This window comes from Lemur catta, chromosome 4 (genome assembly GCF_020740605.2).
Source record: "Lemur catta isolate mLemCat1 chromosome 4, mLemCat1.pri, whole genome shotgun sequence".
NCBI classification, from domain to species: domain Eukaryota; kingdom Metazoa; phylum Chordata; class Mammalia; order Primates; family Lemuridae; genus Lemur; species Lemur catta.
In genome coordinates this window covers 47,277,729-47,301,016 of record NC_059131.1, presented here as the reverse complement: position 1 = coordinate 47,301,016, position 23,288 = coordinate 47,277,729, and the positions used below count along the sequence as shown (strand labels likewise).

Genomic DNA, 23,288 nt, shown 5'->3' with positions numbered 1-23,288 from the left:
TCGGGGGGGGCTCTCTAAACCCCTGAACTAATCTGTGTATAACATGGGTTTCTTGGCCTCCTGACTCACTCTCGGTTCAACCAGAGAACTGAAACCTTTGCATGTGATAAGGAAGTTAGTATGCTGGTAAGGTAGGAAGAATCTGCAACTTTTCACACCAGTGTCATTCATCAGATTCCCTTCTTTCTTCTCCTTGACTTCTGTGAGTTGAACCCATTGGTCTATCACAAAGATGATGCTTCTGCCTGGAAGAATGCAAATGCCACCTGGGTAATTAAGTCTGTGATCTTCATTGTCTCCCACCTGATTGTCTCTGAAGGCCAACCCAGCACTGTTTTCTATTTCCTCAGTCTGGCGTGTCTGTAGGCTTGTGTTGACTCAGCCTTCTGGATAGCATATGGCTCCTACTGAGCCCGTGCCACCCAGCTGGTGACTGCACATCCCTGCCAGCCGCAGGGGTGGCCCAGTTGTTTCAGTGTTGCCACTCTCCTTCAGCTTCTGCTTCACGCACGCTTGCCCATTTTATTTTCCCAGCCCGTGCTCTCCTCTTCCCAAATTCATTGCCAAACCCTTGTTATGGAATTCTATTATTAATCATGCTTCTCATGGCGTAAACACAATCTGGAAAGAAAAGGTTGTGTAGTGTACTAGTGATGAGCACAGAAATTATATTTAGGTTGTACAGAAAACCTATAGTTGAATTATTAGGCAAATTACTTTCAATGTGTTTTGGTATAATTTATGTAGGAAAGATTTAAGAAATATTTTCAAATAATTCAGCTTTCATTGATTTCAGAGTAGATTAAAAAAATAATTTAAGGTGGGTGTGGTGGCATGTTCCTGTAGTCCCAGCTACTAGGGAGGCTGAGGCAGGAGGATCAGTCCAGCAGTTCGAGGCCAGCCTGGGCAACATAGCCAGAGCCAATTTCTTAATAACAACAATAATAAAAATATATTAAAATATTTTTTTACAGTGTCTAATAGACTATATATCTGCAGGTAAAGAAAAATGTCTTGAAATACTTATCTGGATAAATTAGGAAAACATCATTTTAGTTTGAATTTATAATGTTATACCTTCTCTGTATTCATGATGTTGTGGCACAAGCAAAATTTCATTGTACATAAGGATTTTTTAAATCTTGCATTTTATTTTATTAAACATTTAGAAATTTAAATTTACTTTTTGGCCATATTTTTGACTTATTTATGACTGTCTATATGTACAAAGCAACTGGCAAGTAAAAGATGCTGATGAATGGTAAATTCAGGCAATTTTCTTTTTCTTTTTTTTTTGAGACAGAATCTCACTCTGTCACCCGGGCTACAGTGCCATGCCGTCATCCTAGCTCACAGCAACCTCAAACTCCTGGGCTCCAGTGATCCTCCTACCTCAGCCTTCCAAGTAGCTGGGACTACAGACACGCACTACCACACCCCGATGTTTTTCTATTTTTGGTAAAGGCTAATTTTCTCTATTTTTGGTAGAGATGGGGTCTCGCTCTTGCTCAGGCTGGTCTCCAACTCTTGAGCTAAAGCGATCCTCCTGCCTCGGCCTCTCAGAGTGCTAAGATTACAGGCATGAGCCACTGAGCCTGGCCCAGGCAATTTTCTTATAAACAACTACTACTTGGCCGGCCAGCCAAGTAGTGAGCTAGGCTGACACCAGGGCACTCTAGCCCAGATGACAGAGTCAGACTCTGTCTCAAAAAAAAAAAAAACAAACCCCAAAACAAAAAAGAAACTACTGCTACTTGATTTCCAGGAGATTACTTTATCCATCTAGAGAATGGGTAAGTGTCCAAGATTCAGAGCTTTGTGAAAAAGCCCCTTTGACAACCTTCAAAATGTTTTTTTGGAAAGCACTGAGTGAGAAGAGAATTTTCATTGATTTCTTCATTTTCAAGAGCCCTCCTTTTATTCCCCCCAATTTCCCAAAGTGAGAAGAAAGAAGAAGAATGAATGTATGTGTGTACAAACAAAAAATGTTTACATACTCATGGAATTGAATAATTATTATAAAAGGAGCCTGTAGAGAAACATATTATTAATATAAACTCATGCTTATACAGATGTTCCTGGATTTATGATGGGGTTATGTGTGGATAAACCCATTTCAGCTTAGGAGTTGAAAATATCCTAACTTGAAAATGTATTTTGTACACATAACCTACTGAACATTATAGCTTAGCCTAGCCTACCATAAACGTGCCCAGAACACTTACTGTAGCCTACAGTTTGGCAAAATCATCTAACACAAAGCCTATTTTATAACAAAGTGTTCAATGTGTCATATAATTTATTGAATACTGCACTGAAAGTGAAAAACAGAATGGTTATATGGATACTTGAAGTACGGTTTCTACTGAGTGTGTATCACTTTCCCATCATCCTAGAGGCAAAAAATCGTAAATCCATGGTAAGTCTGGGATTGTACATATATATTGTCTTTCACATTTTTTATTTTATTTTATTTTTTTGTTTTTGTTTTTCACATTTTTTAGATAAATGGCATACACCCTGTCTATAGGGGATTAGAATTGCTGAAATTATGACTATAATGGCCCATACATTTATGTAGTAGTTTTCACTTCACTTTTCATGCTAAAAGTGCTTAAATATTTTTCATTTGAAAATCTTCAGATTTCAGTTACATTACAAATAAAGAGTTGTACTGGTAAATCATGCTATACCTTTCTTAAGAAAATATTCCATGAACTGTGGCGATTTTCAAAAAATGCCTGAGCAAATGTGGTACCTGTTATTAAAATAAATTTCTTGTAGGAGGAGGGGGGTGAATGAGAAATCACTTAATAGGTTCAATGTACTTTATTTAGGTGATGGATACCCTAAAAGCCCAGATTTGACTACTACACAATCTATGCATGTAACAAAAGTGCACATGTACCCCATAAATTTGTATGAATTTTAAAAAAAGAGGAAATCAAGGGCAGAAGCAAGAATTAAGCAGTGGGTAAAAAGTGTAAAGAATCAGAAGCTGGGCTAGGCACGGGGGCTCATGCCTGTAATCCTAGCACTCTGGGAGGCCGAGGCGGGTGGATCATTTGAGCTCAGGAGTTCAAGACCAGCCTGAGCAAGAGCAAGACCCCGTCTCTACTAAAAATAGAAAGAAATTAAATGGACAACTAAAAATATATATAGAAAAAAATAGCTGGGCATGGTGGTGCATGCCTGTAGTCCCAGCTACTCGGGAGGCTGAGGCAGGAGGATTGCTTTAGCCCAGGAGTTTGAGGTTGCTGTGAGCTAGGCTGATGCCATGGCACTCTAGCCTGGGTGACAGAGTCAGACTCTGTCTCAAAAAAAAAAAAGAAAAAAGAAAAACAAAATAAGTTGCTAACTTTTTATTTTTTTAAAGGGATGGGGAGTTGTGACTAGGGGTGCTCAGTTAGTTGCCTTGTTTGTTTTTGCTGAGACAGTTTCATTCCACGCCCTGGGTAGTGCAGTGGCGCTATTGTCACTCACTCCTGGGCCCTGATCCTTCTGTCTCAGCCACCGGGGTAACTGGGACTACAAGTGCATGCTGCAACGCCCGGCTGGTTTTTTTTTTTTTTTTTTTCTCTTCCTTGTCTTTTTGGTAGAGAGGGGTCTCACTCTTGCAATCCTCCCTCCTTGGCCTCCCAGAGTGCAAGGATTATCAGGCAGGAGCCACCTCTCCTGGCCCATAGCTAACTTCCTATGCTAACTCTTTTTCTTTGGAATTTTGACCATAGCTCTGAAATACATTTGAAAAGAACTCAAAAGTTTCCAACTGAGTCAGGCTAGAAAAAACTTTAAAAAAAAAAAACAAAACACCCCATTATATCTACATGTTCCAGTCCTTCTAGGGGAGAGTAGTTCTTTCTTGTCTTTCCCCCAATATTCTGAAATTTATATCCAAATGGAAAGGAAAAAGAATTGAAAGAGTTTATTCTTTTTAGGAAACTACTTCATACTTCATTCATTCATTCAATTAATTAATTATTGTCAGGATATCCTCGTATTCTTTTCGCTTTATTTTCAAATACATTAACTTTTTTGTTCTTTTCCTCATCTTAAAATGGGCAGTAATAACAATTACTACTCATTGGTTTGTTGTGAAAATTAAATTAATAGATATCATAAAATGTTTAGAAAAGTTCCTGGCACATAGTAAGTTCTCAATAAATGTTAGCCATTATTATACTTGCTATTTTTATTATTACCTTCACCTTTTGATCTGTCTGGGCTTATGGTCTATCTGGTGTTTGATTTGACATTCTCAATAAGCACGCAGAAATCAGCTTGAAGTGGTTTAAACATAATACCACCTGAAAGGAAGGTGAAGTTACTGAGATTTTTCTACTAATGCACTTAAGATGCTAATTTGATCTTGTCAGAGGGGAATTTCTTCTGCTCTAGAAATACATTTTAAAACTTCTCCCAGGAGGAAAGAATTACAAAATACAGAGTACCCAAAAATAATGTATTTTTTATGAGCCCAGTATAAACTTGCACATACCATGCCCCAAACATTATTTTTTGGATCTTCTTGGGATAAATTCTTTTTTTTTTTTTTTTACCCCGCCCCCTGGGACAAATTCTTAAGCAATCTCTGTCCCCATCCCACCCCAGCAGACATCACAGTGGCATAATCTAGTTCCTCCCTACTCAAAGAGTGGTCCATGGACCATCAACATCAGCGTCACCTAGGAGTTTTATAGCAATGCAGAATTTCAGGTCCCTCCCCAGCCTGCTGAATCAGATTCTGTATTTCCAGAGGCTCTCCAGGTGATTTGTATTTACAGTAAAGTTTTAGAAGCACTGATCTTGTTGAGGTTCAGCTCTCGTTCTCTCTCTCTCTCTCTCTCTCTCTCTCTCTCTCTCTCTCTCTCTTCTTCCCTCTATGGGGCCAGGATAATTTCAACCATTTTATAAATAGATCAGGGTTTCTCAACCTCAGCACTATTGACATTTTGGGCTGATAATTCTTTGGTGTAGGAGACTGTCCTGTGCATTGCAGGGTGTCCATTCCTGGCCTCTATCTACTAGATGCCTGTAGCATACCCCGTCACCACCACCAGTTGTGACAACCAAAAATGTTTCCATGTTAGCCATTATTATACTTGTTTTCATTATTACTTTCACCTTCTGACCTACCAATAAAATTGCCCTCTGTTGAGAACTACTGAAACAGATTCACTAACTTTGCTAGGTTCTTAATTTTTTTCTAGTCATAGTACCTGATAGAACAGTTTTTATTGTTGTTGTTATTCATAGAATCTATTTTGTTATATGACAATAAAGTTTTGAAACATAATTTTGATGAAGTATCATCAAAATGTGATTATATATTATTATTCTTGTCTGCCTTTTAAGCTTGGTGATAATACTTGCATTTTTCTTGTGATCAGACAACTAGAGCACTCGGCAGACTGTATCATGTAGGGCAGAGAGACAGATAGACCTACTAAGTGGTGAGAATTAAAGAAAGTGTAATGATGGGCCTAGTTTAGAGTGGTATCTAATAGCTTTTCTCTTTTTGTTCAGTCACAGTATTTCACATCTGGTAGCATCTTTCTCATTAACATTAATTTCTAGGACTTCATATGATTGTAAAAGCTAAAAAAGATTAATTCATTAATTCAACAAATATTTATTTATTTTATTTTTGTTTATTATTTATTTTTGTCACCTAGGCTAGAGTGCTGTGGTGTCAGCCTAGCTCACAGCAACCTCAAACTCCTGGGCTCAAGTGCTCCTCCTGCCTCAGCCTCCCAAGTAACTGGGCCTATAGGCACAGGCCACCATGCCCAGCTAATTTTTCTATTTTTAGTAGAGATGGGGTCTCGCTCTTGCTCAGCCTGGTCGCAAACTACTGAGCTCAAGCAATCCTCCAGCCTCAGCCTCCCAGAGTGCTAGGATTACAGGCGTGAGCCACCATGCCCAATCAATTCAACAAATATTTATTAAACACAACTAAGAAGTTGTCACAAAGCCCCCGTCTTTAAGAAAATTGTGGGCTTCTGCAGTAGAGACTGAAATAAAATAAAACTAAAAATAAATAGAAAATAATTAAAAAGAAACAAAGAAATTTGTGGGTGATGGGGAATTGAGATCCTAATTCTAACCCATTCCCCACAATCTGTTCCTCCTGCAGATTTGCCCATCTCAGAATATGGTAACTCCACCTTCCAGTCACTGAGGCCAAAATCCATGGAGTCATCCTTGAGTCCTCTCTTTTTCACACATTCCAACTCAATCCTGTAGGAAGTCCTTTTGACTGTACTTTCAAAAGATATTCAGAATCTGAATACTTCCATGGCTACCTCCCTGGAATCAATCCCTGGATTATTGTAAAGTTTCCTAACAGGTCCCCCTGTTTCTACCCTTACTTCGCAGGCTATCACAGAAGCCAGCACGCTCCTATTAACATTCAAAGTTTGGTCAAGTCATCATGTCTCTGTTCAAACACTGGGATGGCTCCCAATCTCACCGAGACAAAAAAATCAAAGCATTAGGCCGAGACAGGAAGATTGCTTGAGGTCAGAAGTTCGAGACCCTGGGAGGCCAAAGTGGGTGGATTGCTCGAGGTCAGGAGTTTGAGACCAGCCTCGGCAAGAGCGAGACCCCGTCTCTACTAAAAAAAAAAAAGAAAGAAATTATCTGGCCAACTAAAATATATATATAGAAAAAATTAGCCGGGCATGGTGGCACATGCCTGTAGTCCCAGCTACTGGGGAGGCTGAGGCAGTAGGATCGCTTAAGCCCAGGAGTTTGAGGTTGCTGTGAGCTAGGCTGACGCCACAGCACTCACTCTAGCCCGGGCAACAGAGCGAGACTCTGTCTCAAAAAAAAAAGAAAAAAGAAGTTCGAGACCAGCCTCAGCAAGAGCGAGACCCCCGTCTCTACTAAAAATAGAAAAAATTAGCCTGGCAACTAAAAATAGAAACAAAAATTTAGCTGGGTGTGGTGGTGTAAGCCTGTAGTCCCAGCTACTTGGGAGGCTGAGGCAGGAGGATTGGTTGAGCCCAGGAGTCTGAGGTTGCTGTGAGCTAGGATGATGCCACGGCACTCTAGCCCGGGCAACAGAACGAGACTCTGTCAAAAAAAAAAAAAAAAAAAGCCAAAGCATTTATTATGACCTGCAGAAAGGCCTTACATTATCTGATGCCTGACCCAGCCCTCTTACTGCTTTGGCCTCATCTCCCTCCTGTTTAGTCAATTCTGACCACAACTGGCCTCCTTGATAGTCCTTAATGCACAGTGGTGTGATGGTAAATGTTTAACAGCAGGCTCTCAGAAGAAAAAGTCCTGATTTTTAGCTGATGTCCATGGTATAAATACTCCCACCATGGCCACTTTTAGGCTAGCACAACTGTGATGTCACAAACTGTGGAGTTGTGAAGAGATGAACAATAGCACCATTATATAGTATTTCCGTCATACAGATACCAGTGATGTAAATAACCTCAAGAACATAGTAAAGTGCAATAACATAATTAGGAAGGGATAAGTTATGAGTGTTTATTACCTTTGTTTTTAATATAATTTATTTACTAGTAAATTCATATAATTTAATTTTTAATAATGGCTGTGTTTGACAACCAGCTTTCAAAACTTCTGAAAACTTAACAGTTGGTTCCAGACTAGTGGGCTCTAGCACAGCACTTTAAATAACACACCAAACATGCTACTGCCTCAGGACCTTTGTTTCTCCATCTACCTAGAAAGTTCTTCTCCCAAAAACTTTTTTTTTTTTTAATTATTTTTTTCCTTCCTGATACAGATGCTGCAGTCTTCTCCCAAATACTTGCAAGAACTTCCTCCTTCACCTCCTTCAGGTCTATATTTCAACGTTACTCTCTAGGTGGTGCCTTCCCCAGCCACCCTATCTAAAATCACATCCCCTCTACACTCCTATTCTGCTATCATGATTCTTTTTTTTTTTTTTTTGAGACAGAGACTCACTTTGTTGCCCCAGCTGGAGTGTAGTAGCATCATCATAGATCACTGCAACCTTGAACTCCTGGGATCAGGCAATCCTCCTGCCTCAGCCTCCTGAGTAGGTGGGACTACAGGTGCGTACCACCACACCCAGCTAATTTTTTTTTTTAGAGATGGGGGTCTCACTATGTTGACAGGTCTGGTTTCAAACTCCTGGCCTTAAGTGATCTTCCTGCCTTGGCCTCCCAAAGCGCTGGGATTACAGATGTGAGCCACTGCACCTGGCCTGTGATTTATTTTTAATCGTAGCTCTTACCATCATGCAACACACTATTTCTCTGACTTATTTGTGTTCTTTTCGGTGTCCTCCATTAGACTCAAAAGTTCGTTGAAAGCCAGGATTTTTGTTGGATTTGTTCTCCTCAAATCCTGAGCAATTACAACAGTGGCCCGGAAATAGTGGGCCCTCAATACAATATTTATTAGACAAATGAATTAGTCACCTCCTCGTTTCCCTTATTTTATTCCTTTTCTGTTTCTCATTGTCTAACACATAATGAACACTTTTTTTTGATTCTGTAACATGTTTCCTTTTTATTTTTTTAATCATTATTTACTCTAATTCACAACTATCTAGAAATCATCATTTTTTACATTGACTATCATAACATACACTTATTAATGCTATGTAGAAAAAAAGCCAGATAGATAAAACAATTTATTTTAAAAAGGATCATGTTACATATGCTCATAATGAACACTTTTTAAAAATTCAGACAGGGTCTCGCTCTGTTTCCCAGATTAGAGTGCAGTGGCATCATCATAGCTCATTGCAACCTCAGACTCCTGGGCTCAAGTGGTCGTCCTGCCTCAGCCTCCTGAGAAGCTGGGACTATAGGTGCAGGCCACCACACCTGGCTAGTATTTTTAAAATTTTTTGTAGAGATGGGGGTCTCACTATATTGCCCAGGCTGGTCTCAGACTCCTGGCCTCAAGTGATCCTCCTGCCTTGGCCTCCCAAAGTGCTAGGATTACAGCCATGGGGCACTATGCCCAGTCCTATAATGAAATATTTTTATGTGAAAAAGAAATGGCATATCTTTCCAACCTACAGTTACCAACTTTGCCTTCCCTACTTAATTTTGCTTCTTATATATTGCAATGGACTGAATATTTGTGTCCTTGCAGCAAATTCACAGGTTGAAACCCTAACCCTCAATGCGATGGTATTAGGAGGTGAGGCCTTTGAGAGGTGATTAGGTCATGAGGGTGGAGTCCTCATGAATGAGATTAGTGCTTTTATAAAACTGACCCTAGAAAGCTTTCTAGCCCTTTATCCTCCTTTACATGAGAGTATAGGGAGAAGTCAGCAGTCTGCAACCCTGAAGAGAGCCCTCACAAGAAACTCATCATGCTGGCACCCTGACCTCAGACTTCCAGCCTCCAGAACTGTGAGAAATAAATGTTTGTTGTTTAAGCCATCCAGACCATGGCACTTTGTTACAGCAGCCCAAACTGACTGTTATAGCAAACCTACAACCCCAGCTCATTACTTTTATTTTTGGCTTAGAAATACTTCAGCAAAAACAGCTGTAGCTTCCTCTGTTCTGTCTGAGAATGGTCCAAGTTAAATTATACTTCATCTCTCATTTCTCCATGAGTAAGAGAATCTGGGACCATTGTTGAATGTCACCTCAGAGAACTGTATAAATTTCCCAGACTGTCAAACTGTAACTCCCAGATTTAGCAGCCTTGTCAGATGCTTTTTCACTATGTTCTCAAAAAGACAGCAACTCACTTTTGGACAGTTGCTGATTTTGCTCCTGATAAGATTTGAAGTTTCATAGACTTCATGTAGATTATTCATTGAGATCTTGGTGATACATGGAGTTTAACACAACAGACAGAATATTCATTATTTTTCATAAACATTCTCCACATTAAATTGAGCTTGATAGAAACAGGATTGCAACCTGGACTATCCCTTTCCAGGGTAAATTTTTCTGGAAAAGAATATCCCTTCTCTCATGCCCTGCTTCAGCATCATACACAATTATACTTTTGTCTGAGTTAGATTGGTAATGTTTTTGAAATCTAAGGATGTGATATGATATACTGTTTTATGAATTTTTTTTTAATTTTTAGAAAACAGCTATCTATGAAAATTTTTAAAAGCAAGAAGAAAAACAATTCCTTTGTAAGATATTCACAGAGAAATATTTCTCCCAGTGCTTGTTCAGGGCCTTGAAAAGTCACAAAAATGCCTTAGAAATTCATTGGAAGAAAATGCCCATAAGACTGAATTTGTGCTCAATATATGAATACACAGTGAGTCAGACTCCTGATATGTTCAGTCCAAGTACCTGTTTTTTATGGCTGGTAGGAAGAAATGCATGTTGCAAGGTCACTTCTGTATTCCTGAGAGCAAAGTGCTTTTAATTTTCTCAAAAATAGTAAAATGATAAATTCCATTATTAAAATAGATTTATTGCATAACTTTACTTTAAAAATTTTAAACTACATCATGTGCATCTAATCTTATTATTTGTGTATTCCTTGAAGAGGTCACAATCAGTGGAGATCGTCTTCGGAGGCAAAAGGTCAAATTAAAATGCAAAGATTGATCATTTGAATCATCAGACTCAGGTGTGACCTTTAAGAACTTTCTTACAGGTATGTGTTAATGATTTTATCATCTACAGATGAAAATAGCAAATATCTATGGCTTTGATAGGGAATCACCAGGCACTGTTAATTTATTGTGGTGTGTAAGTTGATACAATCTTTTTAGGGGACACTTTGGCAGTACCTATCAAAACAAATATACATGGCTTTTGACACAATAATTATACTATTAGGACTTTAACCTAGATGTATATTTACATGTGTGTTCAAAGATAAATGTATACAAATATTCACTGCAACATTATTTGTAAGAGGGAAAATTGGAAATAGTTTAATTGTCCTTAGTAGGGAAATGGTTGAATCATTTATGATACTGAGAAGATGGGGAAGGCTATGGGGCTGTTAACAAGGATGTAGTGGATTTATATATTCTGATCTGTTAGGTAAAAAGCCAGTCACTGAACAATATGTGTATTATGATATCCTATAATGCTGAACAAAACACAAAGCAAATATGTTTGTAAATGCATAGAAAATATCGCAAAGTATACATACCACACCCTGAATGAAGATTCCCTCTGGGCAGGAAGAAGGTTTGGAGGTGCACATGAAAGGAACTTTCACTTTTTACTGTAGATGCTTCTTCCTTTATTATTTGAATTGTTTACCATGATCATGTATTACTTTTTAAATTAAAAATAACTTAAAAAATAGTAAAGGTGACAAGTATTAAAAAGTAATTTATGGGCTTCTGTTTCTCATATTTTTGATGAATGTTATTGTTTTATGAGACAACATGAACTAGGAGAAAGGACACAGACATGGGTTCTAATATTGATTCAAGAACTGTAGGGGGTTATACCTCTGTGTGTGTTTGTATGTGGGTATACATGAGAAACAGAGAGAAAGAGAAAGAGATATCTGCAAAATAACTCTCATTGGGTTGCTGTGAGAATTCAATGAAATATTGTGCTAAAAGGTCTTGCATACTCTGCTGGACAGCAGGCAGGCACTCAATACTGTTTACTGACATTTCCATATCCATATCTTACTCCAAGGTTTGAAATCTGTTTAATTCCAACAAATGAAGGTAATGAAAAAGTATTAGACACATAATATGTCAGATCTGTGTTCTGAGGTTTTTTTTTTTTTTTTGAGACAAAGTCTCACTCTGTTGCCCTGGGTAGAGTGCAGTGGCATCATCGTAGCTCACTGCAACCTCAAACTCCTGAGCTCAAGCAATCCTCCCATCTTAGTCTCTCAGAGTGCTAGGATTACAGGTGTGAGCACTGTGCCTGGCCCTGTGTTCTGAATTTGATCCTGACAATACAGTGATCAAACGTAATTATCTGCCCCTGTTGCTTCTTTTTGCAGTTGTTAGTAACACATGTATACCGAATACTTTGTTTTGGCTAACTCTAGGCAAAATGGACGCATCAGATATTTGCATATGATTTGCTATAGTCAGACAGATATGACCTCTTGGGGGATATGATTTAAAAATGGCCTGAAAGGAGCCAAAGAAGGGGACAGCAAACTGGGACTATTTGAACTTTACTATCCACATAGTGCTTTGTGGGTTATACCTTCCTTCATATTCATTTGATCTTTAACCTCAGTCTTGTAAAATAGGCATGGATATCAGCCTCATTCAATGGTGAGAAGGAAACTGAGGCCCCAGAGGTGGAGTGACTTACCCAAGGTCACACTCCAAGCAAAGCCAGGTGTTACTCTGAGTTGGTTCTCTGAGTTGGTTTTTATTCCTACTATTCTGCCAAAAAATCAGTGTGGTCTGATTTAAGACCTAAAAGTATGGAGTGAAAAAAATCTTTAAACAAGACAGGTGCAGTTTTTCTGGTAATACCATGTAAGTATTCCAAATGATCAGCATGCAGTCTTCCCTTGGTATCTGCAGGGGATTGGTTCTCAGACATCCTCTCCAACCCCCGCAGATACCAAGTTTCAAGGATGCTCCAGTTCCTTATATAAAATGGCAGTAGTTCAGCACATCCTTGAATAAAGTTGTTTCAACGTCATTTCATTAAACATTGTTTAAAATTGATTCCCAGCTGGGGGCAATTGTCTGTGTGGAGTTTGCACGCTCTCCGCTTGTCTGTGTGGGTTTTCTCTGGGTACTCCAGACACAGGAAAGTGACTCCCAATGCCAGGACCCACTTGCAGTCCAAGTGGGTCCTTGGCTTCACGCAAGAAAGAATTCAGGAGCAAGCTGACAGTATAAAGGGAAATCGAGATTTATTCAGAAAGTATAGAAAATCTACTCCACAGACAGAGCGGAGGATAATTCTACCTCCAGAAGAGAACCAGCCCCATGGCTCCTGTTGTCCCTATATATAAGCAATGGCTTAATTATAGGCTAAACAAGGGGACGAATATTCATGGCAGGGGCTGGTGTTTTCCAGGAATTAGGGTGACATCCTCCTTTTGACTAAATATGGTCAAATAGGAAGTGTCATGGTGTCGGGTGCATGATGGCAGTGGGAGGTTTTCTTAGAAACTTTTATGGTAATGAACTGTATAATGAAGCTGTAAGGTCAAGAGGTGGTCAATTTCTCCACCATCTTGGTTCTAACTGGTTGGAACTTGACCAGCCTCCATCCTGTTTTGATGAAGTAGTTTGAAACTTTGTTTTCAGCCTTCCTGACTCAGTTAGGCAAAGCTGCAGCAATGTCCAAGGCAATACTCAAACAGTGCCCAAAGTAATACCTGCCAGTTCCCTGTCTCATTCCCCCCTCAGAGAGAATACTCCCCTTAATTTTAAGGGGTTGTAGAGGGATGAAGGTCCATCTTCTGTAGCTTCTTCCTGCTGATCTTATGGGTGTAGGCCCTGCCTTTCAAGGGAGGAGTAAAAATCTCTAGAAACCTTCTAGGGGGCCCAGGAGCAGGATGCCTTCATGTTTTGGAACAGCTGGTGAGATGAGTTGGAAGCCTTGCATTAGCATCAACTTGAATTTCAATTACTGTAACCTGGAAGATACAAATTTTACTAGAGGGTTAAACAAACATGGTCCAAAGATTGAGGGAAGAAAGCTAGCTAGTAAGGGCCCTAAGAAGGGAAGGAACCGAATGATACTGGGCATATTTCCCTTAATAGAGTCTCAGATGGTCTGGGCAGTGGGGTTATTGACGTTATGCAGCCATGTAGGCTGTTGAAGGAAAATATTTGCCCTTTGCTCTACCTCCCCTGAAACAGTAATGTAGATGCAATAAGATGTGTTTGCAACATCACTTACCACTCTCTGTTCAGCCAAAATGCAACATAGTCTCGTATATCCCAGGTGGACAGAAAAGATCTTTTCCAGGGGGAGGAGGGAGTACAATGTAAATATGGTGAACAACTAAGGCAAAATACAAGTTTGTTTGATAACTATGCAAGCGACTTGATTCTAGCCACTAGGAAGCAAGCAAAGTAAGGATAACCAGTAGATTATTAGAAAAATACTAACAAAGATTTAGAAGAGGAAAGTAAGCACACTCATTTTAGTCATTTGAATGAGAGTGTTACTTAGCCTTTAAAGATGTGCATGTTAGGTGAACTGGAGTGTCTCCGTGGTCCCAGCCTAAGTGAATGTGGGTATTCATGAGTGTGCCCTGTTCTGCCGCGAAGGCTTCGCCACCCTTGACCTTGAACAGGAATAAGTGGGAAAATCATTATTTTATTTGTTTTTATTCATGTTTTTTAAGTGTATGTATAGCTCACATTTATTTTAATGTTTAATGTTAGAAGTGTTTTGGGTCTTTAGTTGTAAGTTTGGTGATGTTTTTGTGACCAGAAATATGCTGTAGGAACATAACTCTTGTTTAGCCTATGGTAAAACTGGTTTCATTATACATCTTTTCCCTTAAAGTCAGTTTTCAAGCACCTGTCGACGATGTCATGTGAGGACTTACTGTGTTTGCATATAACCTACATATATCCTCCCATATACTTTAAGTCATCTCTAGATTACTTATAAAACCTAGTACATGCTGTGTTGTTATACTATATTGTTTTTTAATTTGTATTTTTTTTTGTTGCATCCCCCCCATATTCTTCATCTGAGGTTGGTTGAAACCAACAATGCAGAACCCGGTGGATACAGAGGGCTGACTGTATACCATACACAGTACATTATATATATTATGGTTTGATATTATTTAGGCAATGGATAAAAATTTAGGCCTGAAAGTCATACAATACCATTTTGGTACATTTTAAGTGAGCATTTATTTTTATCTCATTTTTTTAATGGAGGAAGAGGGAGTTATTCTTAAATAGTGCTTTGGTGTTAGCCATTATGCATTGTGAGTGAAGATTTGCCAAATTGTGTTTATTTAATAAACCATTTATCCACCTCTTGGTGGCACAATGGGCCTAGCAAATTTTGGTGGGCTGTTTACTTTCTTAAGCAAAGAACAATCTGTAAAGCTGATTCAGAGAAAAACTTAGGAACAAACAAGAGAGGCATCTATGTGAAGGGCCACGTGCGTATGACTTTCACAGAAAATACTGTTCGGTGAAGATGGGGTATGTGAAGGGCAGCCAGGGTGAAAGGAAAAACTGAGCGTGTGGCAGACCCAGGGCACCAGGTGGGACACAGTTGGCACGCACGCTTATCCACAAAAATACGTTTTGTTAAACCAATTACAGGAATTATCACAGGGTTTTAGTTTTTAGGAAGGGTTGGTTGTTGAAGCAGCCAAATACCAGCCCGGGAGACACACTTAAAATTTTAAGACTTTCCCAAAAACTATTTAGACATCTTTTTTAGTACTCTGAGGTCACGAGGTGCCATGAATGCACGCTGGCACCTCACCCAAACCTGTTCCCCGTTACTCTCATCTTCAACTCCCTGCTCCAAACCCAGGCCTCTAAAATGGATTAGAAAGATCCGGGGCCTAAACTGGTCTCCGAAGTGTTCTCTTCGCTCCTTTTCCCACCCCTCCCCTATTTAAAAACAACTGGTTGTGCCGTCCCTTTTCCGAGCGCAGCCCCCATCCGAGGGGCGGATACTGATGCCGGCGGGCTCAGGCCCCCGCGTGTTGGCGGGAGCCGGCGGGAACGGGCCGGCCGGGTCCAGGGGAAGCCGAGCGAACGATGCCGCGCGCCCAGCTCAAACTCGCGCCGCCACCAGCTCACTAGCAGCGCCCCACCTTCTCCGTCACCAAAGGCGCCCAGCCAATGAGCGCGGCAGAAAGGCCGGGCCTGCGAACTAAGCACCGGGAGGGGGAGCGGCGGGAGGGGGAAGGGCAGTGGAGGGCGGGAGGCACTTGATTGACAGCTCACTCGAACCAATCCTCCACGCACCTTCTCTTCGCTCTCTTCTCCGCACGGCTTTGCTTTTCGTCCCACCTCCTCCTCCTCCACCCCCCTCCTCTGGCCTTTTCGATCCGCCCCACTTCCCTTCCCCCACTCTGCGGGCAAATCGGGCTGAAAAGAGGCGGGGGCCGAAGCGGCGGGCTCGTGTGGAGCCTTGAGGTGGGATTGACAGGCGCCCGGGCCAATAACAGATAGGCTGATGGCGCGGCTATGGCTGAAACCGACCTATGGGCGGACGGGCTGGGGGCGGAGGCCCAGGTTCCAAACGCTCCGCGGCGCCATGGGCTGAAAACTCAACCGAGATGGAATCTCCCAGTCTGAACCGGTTTCAACCGGTTCCGAGTTTGAGGCACTAGGAGGAGGGGGAGAAGCGGCTGCAGCGGCCGCGGCAGGAGCAGCGGGAGCTACAGCATCAGCAAGAGCAACAGTAGCTACAGCCCCGGCGGCGGTGCCTGTTCCAGTCTTTGCTGCTGCAGTCCGTGCAACCACCCAGAGGGGGAGGGGGGAACCACCAGTCGCTGAGGAGCAAGAGAAGGGGGGAAAGTTTAGGCGAGCCTGGGTGGGGGGGCCCAGCGCCGGAGCCGCGTGAGAGAGGGAGCCGTATTTTGGTAGGGGGGAGTCGGACTGCAACTGGCAGCAGAGCGTTCCCCCGACCGTGTGGACTCTACACCCCTTACTCCTGCTTCTGCTGCTGCCTGTGGCTGGAGGGTCTCCCTGGGGCTGAATCTTTGGGACTTGACCCTATTCCCCTCCCCCTTCCCTCACTCCCCAGACGGGCGGGAGCATTTATTCCACAGATTAAATTCCCCTTTTTTTAGGGGGGGCGGGTGGGTGTGTGTTGGGGGGAGGTGTTTCCTGAAATAGTAAATATTATTGAGCTTTTTTTTGCCCTTTTCGTTTTTTTAATTTCCTTTTTTAAGGTGGGAAAACTGTGAAACCCACCTTGATTCCTCCCCTCTCCCCCTCCCCACCTTCCCTCGTCCTAATCCCCCGACAAGGAAGGAAGGAGCAGTTGTTTCGATCTCTGGGTAAGTCGACTGTGTCTTCCGGGCCGAGGGTCGGGCGGCGGCGCGGCGGGGCGGGAGGAGGCCGGCGTGGGGCGCGGCGGCGGCCGCGGGAAGCGAGCCTGGGACGCGGCGGCGGCGGCGGCGGCGGGCGGGCCGGGGGCGCGCCGTGCCCACAGCGGAGCCTGCGATTGAATGGAGCTGCTTTTGCCGCTGGGGGATGCAGGCGGGGAGGCGGCCGCGGGAGGGGAGCGCTTGCTGGGTCATTCGTGTGTGCGGGTGGCGGTGGAAGAAGGCGAGGAGCGTGATAGTGAAGCGGGGCTCTGCGCAGGGGTGGAAGGGTTTCCCCAGCCCTTTAAGATGGGGAGGAGTTGGGGTGCTTTTAGGAATATCTCTGTAAATTATTAGGAGTGGAAGTTTCCAGAAATATTTAGTGCAGCAGCATTGAAACGTCCGCCTGCATCACGTGGCCCCCTCAGTGGAGAGCTTGGGATGGGGGAGGGAGGGGCTGCTGACTCCCTCCTCCTCCGGCAGGGAAACTCGAAAGCTTTCTGGTTTTTTGCAGAGTGAGATACAAAGTAGGAGAGATTAATTTTTCAGTGGTCTGCAAGTGGGATTCTGTGTTGTAATTTCTTTGCGGTGGCTTGAGTGTGTTAAGTTGGTCGACTCTTTTGCTGCTAGCATTGTACAGTGGATGATGCCCCGATTCTCCTTTATTCCGATGTCTCCGAGTTTGGGGTGGGTGGGAGGAAGTGGTGTAGTAGAGGAAACACTAAATACTTGCCCAGCCCGGACCTCCTCTGATCACGCCGAGGCCATGCTGCATAGAGAATGGGGCGGTGAACTTAAGGCGCCTGGTCTAAATGCCTCCTCCGAGTATGGGCGGGGTGAGTGCGTGCTCCTGTGTGCTATAGTTAGAAGTGCTGCAAATCGGTTCGGGTGGGAAGCGAAGCGAGGGGAGGGCGGGCGCTGTTGAGGTGTGTTTCTCGTGAATGAAGCAGGCGATTGCCCACACACCTAAGTAGCAGTCTTTAGCCTTGTACTGACTTGTTTTTTTTTCACCTACTGTGAAGTTACATTAAGCAGCGGTTATGATTTTCGGGGTTTTGGATAAGTACTGCCAGTGTTTATATTTTGGAAGTCACTTGTAGAGTCACATTATCTATTAAGCTGGATAATCCTTAGTATATGCTATCCAGTGAGTGGATTTTAGGATTGAGGGGCCCAACAGGAAAAGAGCGCTTGTGGTTAACACCTCTCCCACTGTGGCTGTTAGCTGTCTGCCTGATTGTGTATCTTAAGCGTGTGGGACATTGCTGTTAGTGGAAGGAATGTTTTGGAAGCTCTTTGATTTGGGGGGACTAAATGTGCTTGGCATTGACTACAAAGTCGCCATTTCTGTACTACGTGCAGTTCAAGAATAGGTAGGTCATTTCGAAGATAGCCGTTAGTTCTAAGGATGGCAAACTACTGTATTTAAATGCTTCTATTCTGAATCTTGTTTTTCACATGAATCTAGCTCGGAGAACTCTGTGAGGACAATGTACTTAAAAGTGAAACTTTTTACAGTCACTTAACTTAATCTTTTTTGTTTTGGCAATAAATTATGACTGATAGGAGTGAATAGGAGAAAAGTTGGTTCATTTTTAACTCCCCCCCCCAAATCGAAAACTTTTGCTACATAGATCTTGGTACTTTGTGGACATTTCTTTTAAGGCTCAATTTTTAAGATTGTTCTGATCTCTTAAAACTTTATGGTACTTGAAGGTGGGAGAAAGTTTACACATTTATTGATGGAATGTATGTTTCCTCTCATGTTAGTATTTAGGTCTCAGGTTTTTTTGTGGCGTGTGGCAAGTGTTCTGCGGTTTAAAAAGCATTTGTTTAATACCTGCTACAAAATTTTGAAGTCTCATCAGTTTTAATTGTCAGTAATGGATCAAAAGACTTGAGGAATAAAAATTCTTGAATTCTTAATTTCTTGATTTTTTTTTTTTTTTACATTATTTGTTTTTACATTTTACCTAACGTAAGTGACTCATCTTTTGGACTTCTAATTTGTTGTAACAGACATTATCTTTAAATAAGGCATTTGCATTAAAATTGAAATTGCTGCCATTATTAGGTGTATTTTTGAACTTCTATAAAATGGACAGGAATGCCTTTTTTCCCCCAACCAAGCTAGTTTGTCGAAACACAATGTAATTAAATTAGCCACTCATTTTTCTGATCCTGGAAGGGGAGAGGGGAGAAGTGGAGATGACCATCTGACCTTGTTAGTTCTAAATACACTAAACCAGGGGTTTCATGAATAGCCCTCAGGATGTCCTGAATCCTCTGTAATAGTATACAGAATTGTGAGTTTTAAAAATTAGGTTAGAACTATTGTGTTCCTCGTATATTAAGGCATTTTGACCCCCCAAAAGGTTAAGGACTACTGATTTAACCAGTCAGACTGGAGTGGCATTGGCATTGGAAAAAAAAGCAGAGGAAAGATTTTTATAATTCTGGGCAACAAAAACGTGGATGTATGCCAGCATCTTAGAGTAGAATCCTCTTAAAAGGATAGCGTTGCATGTATATGAACCAGTAGGTTTTAGCCAGTACATATTTGAGATGAAATAGCTCATTTTTCTGTTAGAATTTGTTTTTGTTTGGGAGTGGGCATGTGTTTACAGCTTTTACCTTAACAGTGAATATTTGGAAATTTAAAAAAATCTTGTTTGGCATAGTGCCATGAAATTTTTTTTCTGAACCATCTATTCAATCAGTGTGTGTCCTTGTAAATGTAATTTTAATCCCCAAATTCATTGAGAATTGAAAGAAACAAATGGTTTAATTCTGTGCTAAACTAAGTTCTGTAGAGGTTTAGGAAATTGATACCAAGATTTGTGAGACTTGTGATTCCTATTTATCATTGATGTATATAATAGGAAATCTTGTATGTCTACATTTAATTTTTAATATTGTCTTTATGGCATATCTTAAAAAGTAAGATTATGTATGTAAAGAGTAAGATTATGTATGTAAAAAGTAAGATTAAGCTATACAGAAGATCCTGCTAAGGAAAAAAAAATCACATTCACTTGAACTTAATCCATGCTTAAAGTTTTGAGATTGAAGACTTTGAATTGTATCACTTTTTAGGACTGTCAAATCCTCATGGATTCATTTTAGAAATAGGTTAGCATGCTCTGTAAATGTTAATAGAATAGTAAAATTCGTCTGGGGTCTAAAACAGAAAAGTTGAATGGACTCTAATAACTAATGTAGTTATTGTAACTAACTTCAGCTTCAGTATTTTGCTATCTCAGTTTTTTTAATAATTAGGTAAAGTCTCATTAGAATATTTGTAAGAACATAATTGAAGTAAAATAACTTGGGTAGAAAGTTTTTGACTAATATCAAAACTTCATAGACAGCTTCAATTTTTTTCCCTTTATTTTCAGTAATCTATGCCAGCAATTATGACAATGTTAGCAGACCATGCAGCTCGACAGCTGCTCGATTTCAGCCAAAAACTGGATATCAACTTATTAGACAATGTGGTGAATTGCTTATACCATGGAGAAGGAGCCCAGGTAAAGTAGCCAACTAAAACCTTATAACATTACAGTATAACAAAGTTGTTGAGTTTGGAATAAAATTTTAATTTATCACCCTGTAAAAAAGGGTATTCTGTATTTTGCATTAATTTGGAATTATATATTAATGAGATTTTGGAGAAAGAAATTGCATTATGTTTGACATGGTTAGAGTGGGATGTTTTGGATTATTATTCTTAAACTTGTTCTTTTCTTAACTTCACAAACCTTTTTTTCTCCCTCCCTGCCCCATAAACCTTTTTTAATGGAAGATAAGAGCCCAATGTTATTAAATGCTTTGTAGATATTAAAGGTTGTATGTACCTTTATATATACTTGATATATTTGGAGTTGCTGTGATTCTTCTATTTTTGAAACATCTAAATTACAGAAGTACTCTACAGATAATGTTTATTATAAAAGTCCAGTAATAAGTATTTTTATGTTATTTGAATTTTGGGTACTTGTCAAAGTGGTACTGTTAACATAGAGAATTATTTTAAACAGAAGCTGTATTTTGATCAGTTTTTTTTTAATACCCAATTAAAAGATTAAGTGAGACAGGAATGTGTAAAAATATAAATTCTATGTGTCACAAGAAACTAGATATTCTTGGACCCTCGCCCAGTGGGGCTAAACACCTTAGGAATAAGTAAAAATGTCTGCAATTTGGACAAAAATCTTTTAAGGTGACAAACATCTATCAGTACAGTTTTGTTACCAAAACAGTAGTTTCCTGGTTAGGTAATGTTCAGCTAGTAGATACAAAATTAGTTACATTGTCCAGATACTTGTGTTTGTATAGTTAGCCCTGAGTGCCATCACACTTTTTAGAAGCCTGAAGGGTAGATATGATGGTGTCTTTTATAGATAGTGCCAAAAGCATGATGTGTAAGTATGAAGCATGCATAATAAATATTTGCATTCCCTTGTAAAATTCAACGATAGTGCTTTCACTATTACAATGAGAAACTTCAAAAGGTAAAAGGGCCACAGAAGTTCTAAGACTAGAAAAAATTACTCTGCAGTAATTCTGTAAGCTTGTTAGTCCAGGTTTATACTCTTAGGGGCTTTTGATCAGTATATTCTTATCTATCTCTAAACGCATTCTTGCAAAAGTTATCTATTGGTATTTATTAGGTGTGTGATGTAGTAGTTTTCCCATGCTGTACGTTCAACATGGAGCTTTAAGCTTCATTTCTTCTAACATGAATGTGTGAAAAGCAGCTGCCTTTGGAGGAAAGTATGAAGTAAGATTGGATTCAACTTTGAATATATCATTGGAAGCACAGGTCTATATCCATTAGGAAGAAGGGCATTTAATTTTTCATGTAGATTTCAGCTACTAATACTGTTTAATTTTTGCCCTAATAACTTAGTTCACAATATCTAAAGGTATGAATAAACCAACATAGACCAGTGTTGTTCTAAGGCTTGTAACTGGAAACTAGTGATAATTTTTATCAAGAATATATTAAATACTGCTTTTAATAATGTTTCACAGTATTAAGAGACTTAATGGTTTGTTTTAACGTTGACTTGTTAATAAAAAATAGATGTAGAAAAGTATTTCTGAATATTTTTTATTTGTAAGAGCAATAGGTTAACTTTCCCAAAAGTAAAAGGATTTTATGTCTGTAGTACTTACATCTCATGTGATAAATCAGGTACATAAAAGTAACTGGCAAACTTATATTTGTTGTATTATAAATGAGGAAAGTGAGGTTTAGAGCTTAAAGCCAGGTAACAACTCTATTTGTTCTCTAAAAGTCATGTCTTCAGACTTCTAGTTCAGTCTATTACTGTTCATATACCATCTCCATGGGGGTCTTACATCAAAGGAAAAGGTGTAGTGAAAAGCATGTTTTTAGTGTTAAGATGTCTTAGTTTGATTCTAGGAAGTTCTCTAGTCATTGCTCTAGCTACCCTGCAAGAGATTGGAAGGTTAGTAATGAGGTTTGTAAAGCACCTATTACAGTGCCAGATAGATAGAAGCCATTCTGGATACATTTGGAAGTATGACAAAGACTTAACACCATATATGATATAAACCCATTGTTTCAAAATATGTATGTTTTCTTAAATTTTTTTTTTTTTTGCTCTTCACATAAAATACCATGGACTAATAATGGGAATTAAAATTTAATATGCTAATTCAACTTTTAAAGTCAACTGTAGGTAGCCTAACTTTTTTAAAGGACTACATAACTTTGGAGGGGAAGAAATTAGAAGAGTGGCTTTTATTCTGTAGGCAGAACTTTTGCACACTGTAACATCAGGATTGCCTTCTGTTATAAGCATTTTTCTATTTTTAGGCAAGTAGACAGCCAGAAAAAAAGATATGGGGAAGAGTTGGATGTTCTCTCCAATATTGTGTTCTGCTAAGTATCTTGAACTCTTTAATCTATTGCTTAGCAACTAAAATGCTTTCACCATTCATTCAGTAGCACAGGGAGATGCTAGGTTTTCTCTCTTTAGTTTCCTTTTGTGTCTTTGTTCTTTTTTTTTTTTTTAAACCCCTGCTGGAGTTTTAAGTTAATAAGGAATATTATGTAAGGATGGTGGGATTAGAAGATATTAGAATGCAAATAGTAGAAGTAAGAGTAAAATTATAACTAGCAAGAAAGAACATGATTTATGCAGAGATTGAAATGAATGGTGATAGTGTGAGAAGTATTCGATTGTGTGTAGAATGCTCATCACTTCAAAGGATCTGACAAAATAGCAACTTGACCATGTTAACTTTTACTATGCATGGATCTTTGATACACATCACCTCTAGATATTTGTTACTATTTTATGTGTAAGTTCACATCTCTAATTGGATATGGGTAT

General features: G+C 40.0%; 1 protein-coding gene across 3 annotated transcripts in view; it reads left to right on the top strand.

The window, feature by feature from the left end:
• Positions 1-16,108: 16,108 nt before the first annotated feature.
• XPO1 (exportin 1) overlaps positions 16,109-23,288 on the top strand; it is a 44,987-nt gene continuing 37,807 nt past the window's right edge. The window contains exons 1-2 of one of the 3 annotated variants that reach the window (XM_045549684.1): positions 16,109-16,893; positions 20,319-20,450. In XM_045549684.1, the coding sequence (XP_045405640.1) occupies positions 20,325-20,450 (126 nt within the window). In that variant the 5' untranslated portion in view covers positions 16,109-16,893; positions 20,319-20,324. Of the gene's footprint in view, positions 16,894-17,349; positions 17,757-18,875; positions 18,899-20,318; positions 20,451-23,288 lie in introns of those variants that run through there. The other 2 variants (XM_045549685.1, XM_045549686.1) reach the window with 2 other exon arrangements.